The sequence below is a fragment of the Plasmodium gaboni genome, chromosome 5 (genome assembly GCF_001602025.1).
Source record: "Plasmodium gaboni strain SY75 chromosome 5, whole genome shotgun sequence".
Classification (NCBI taxonomy): Eukaryota; Apicomplexa; class Aconoidasida; order Haemosporida; family Plasmodiidae; genus Plasmodium; species Plasmodium gaboni.
The window spans coordinates 67754-71176 of NC_031485.1; the positions used below are offsets into that span (position 1 = coordinate 67754).

Genomic DNA, 3423 nt, shown 5'->3' on the forward strand with positions numbered 1-3423 from the left:
TATATATTGATTTGTTTATTATAAAAGATATTATATGTTTTTATAATCATTTTCAAGAGTTTATAAAATAAACATATTTATAATATATTTTTTATATATGATATTAAATAAATTAAAAAAAAAAAAAAAAAGACGAAAATATGTATTTATATATATTAAAGCAGAAATAAATATATTTATGTGTAAAATGTATTATAGATATATGTGTATTTTGTGTCGATAAAAATAAATAAATATATACATATATATATATATATATATATATATATATATATATATATATATTATCATTATATTTACAATCCTAAGTGTGCGATAAATTAAAAAAAAAATGAAAGTTAAGAATACTTCCTGCATACACACGAATAAAAATAATGTGGATGAAAAAAAAAGTGATAACAAAGGAATGGATATAATAATAGAAAAAGATACAAAATTAAAAGAGAAAATGTTCAAATTAGATTATACAAATGAGGATATTTACACTAATCAAGAGAAAGAAAATGATAAAGAAATGAAGAATAAAATGAATGATAAAACAAAAAAGAAAGAGACCAACTTAATAAAAATTAATCAGAACGATTATGATTATAATAAAGAGGAAAATAAAAATAATATAAATGTTCTAAGTGAAGAATATAAAAATAATCATACTATAAACGGACAAAATATAAATACAATTAATGTACCACATATTGATAATAAAACTATCGAAAGTAATATAAAAAAAATAGAAAGCTCAGTCAATCAATTAAACGAAATAGAAGAAAATATTATGAAAGATATCAAAGAATGTGATACATTTATAGAATTTTATGATAAATCAAAAACTCTTTTAGACTCTAAAGATTTTAATAGTGATGTAGGAAGAGAAGAAGAAATTGATCAAATTAGAAAAATTTTAATCAGGTGTTCTAATAAATTACAAGGAGAAGGTATATTCTTAACAGGACCAAGTGGACAAGGTAAAACATATAGTATATTCTATATAATTAATGAAATAGCTATAGAAAAAGAAAATAATAAAAAAAAAAACACAAACCAAAACAAAAATAATAATAATAATAATAATATAAACAAGAACATTAAAAATAATAACAAAAAAAATAACAACAGTGTCATTAAAAATGAAACACAAACTGATAAGGTAATAAAAAAATATGAACATATCGATTCTTCCTACTTTTATGTTTCATGCTCAAATTGTGAAAGGCCATATGATATTTTCGTAGATATATTACAACAAATTATGAAGAAAGACAAAAAAGATATTTTATGTAATATAAAAGAAAAATATCATTTGAATGGATTAGAAGAAGTAAAAAAATTATTTATCAATTATACTAGCAAATTAAATAATTTAAAAATTGTTATTGTAGATGAATTAGATTTTATTGCTACTAGAAATGTTAGATTAGAATTAAAGACAAAAACACAAAATAGAAATCAAAATGAAGATGTTGTAAAAGCTTTATTTGAATGTGTTCAAAATCCTAAAAGTAAAATTATTCTAATAGGTATTGCCAATAGTTTAGATTTAATAAAAGATTATAATCATATGAAAATTAATCGAATTATATATAAACCATATAATGAAAAACAATTTATGAATATTATAAAGAATAAGTTAGATGCACTAGAAGAAGAATTGGTCAATAAACTTTTTAAAGGAGTATCTTTAAATGTACATGTTAGACAAATATCAAATCGTAACGGTGATATACGATCATGTTTTGATGCTATATTAAGAGTATTTTCAGACAAAATTATAGATCTAGAAGAAAGAAAAAAAAACCTAATAAAATTAAAAGAAGAAATTATGATGAATCAAATATTTAATAAACAAGAAAAAAGAAATTTGTATCTTTTATTAAATGATGAAAATATTGTAAAAGATATAAATAGAAGAAGAAACCATGCTTCTAATGAACAAGATAATAAAAATAATGATAAACAAACATGTACAAAAAAAAGAGGAGCAAATCATTTGGACCAAGATTTGTCATATAATGAAAGATCAAATGAAAATAAAAATGATCACAATTACTATAATACTAGTCCTAGTAATACAAGAAAAAAAAGTAAAATAAATAAAGAAATAAATATAGATGATTCATCAAATATATTTATTGAAAATAATAATTATCTTAAAAATGATACTACTATTGATAATTTTTTTATTGAAGAAAATATTACACCTATGCCAAATATGAAAGATTATACAAATGATAATGGATTCTATAATAGAGCAAAGTATTTAAAATTTACAGATTTAAAAAATGAATCATCCTTTGGATATGAAACATTAAGAAAAGAAGTTATAAAAATACAAAATAATAATGAAACGTTGAGTGAAATATTAATTAGAAAACATTTCCACACAAATAATCATAATAAAAATAATAACAATAATAATAATAATAATAATAATAATAATAATTATGAATATAATAGTGATGATAATAGATCCTTTTACACCTTTGGTGAATATACACCGAAACAATATTATGAAAGTCCATTTAAAGTATTATATAAAAATGAAATAAATAATGAAATGCATCAGTTTGAAGATAAAGAAGATATATTAAATAATATTGATATCGAGAAATTATTAACATTTGATGTAATTATTAATAATCAAATACAAAATATACAACACAAATATAATACTTATTCATCATCAAATAATAATAATAATAATGCAGTTATGATTACAGATATTAAAAAAATTACAGACAAAATACCATTAGAAGAACATAAAGATATTCTTCTAAAAATTAAAAGCTTACCTTTAATACAAAAATTATGTTTATATGCATCTTGTAATGTTGTTAATGATACACACTTAAATGATTATCAAGATGAAGAACATGAACATTTAATAAAAAATAAAATACAAAATATTGAAATCACATATACAGATATACAAAAAGGTTTTAGAAACTTATGTAGTAACCTATCAGAAACTAGTTATATTAAAGATATTCTAGAAGGAAATACTATGGATCAATCTATTGAACATTTTGAAGAACTTGGTATATTAATCAATTCAAAAAAAAATCAAAAAATAAAAGAAAAAAAAAATATTAAAGTACCAAAAGGATTAACTCCAAGATTTGCTAATCTCAAAAATAATAAAAACTTCTCATCACAAAATAAATTAAATTCTATATATTATTTTAATCTTCCTGTTTCGGTTATTAAGCAAACATTAAAGGAAATTTCTTCTATCCTTTCAAGTCTAGATAGAAATGCAAACTTTTAAAAATAAATAAATATATATATATATATATATATGTATATATATTTTACTTTTATATTAATTAAATTATCTTATTATAAAATGCACACTAACATGTCCACACTGGAAAAAAAAAATATATGAATTTTACATGACAATATAGTTTTTATATCAATCATATT

General features: G+C 19.4%; 1 protein-coding gene across 1 annotated transcript; it reads left to right on the forward strand.

Annotated features, from left to right (window-relative positions):
* Window positions 1–331: 331 nt before the first annotated feature.
* Window positions 332–3265, forward strand: PGSY75_0503200 (hypothetical protein; the record flags this gene model as incomplete). The annotated part of the gene is made up of 1 exon (XM_018784314.1): window positions 332–3265. The coding sequence occupies one exon, from the start codon at window positions 332–334 to the stop codon at window positions 3263–3265; it is 2934 nt and encodes a 977-aa protein (XP_018642969.1).
* Window positions 3266–3423: the final 158 nt, after the last annotated feature.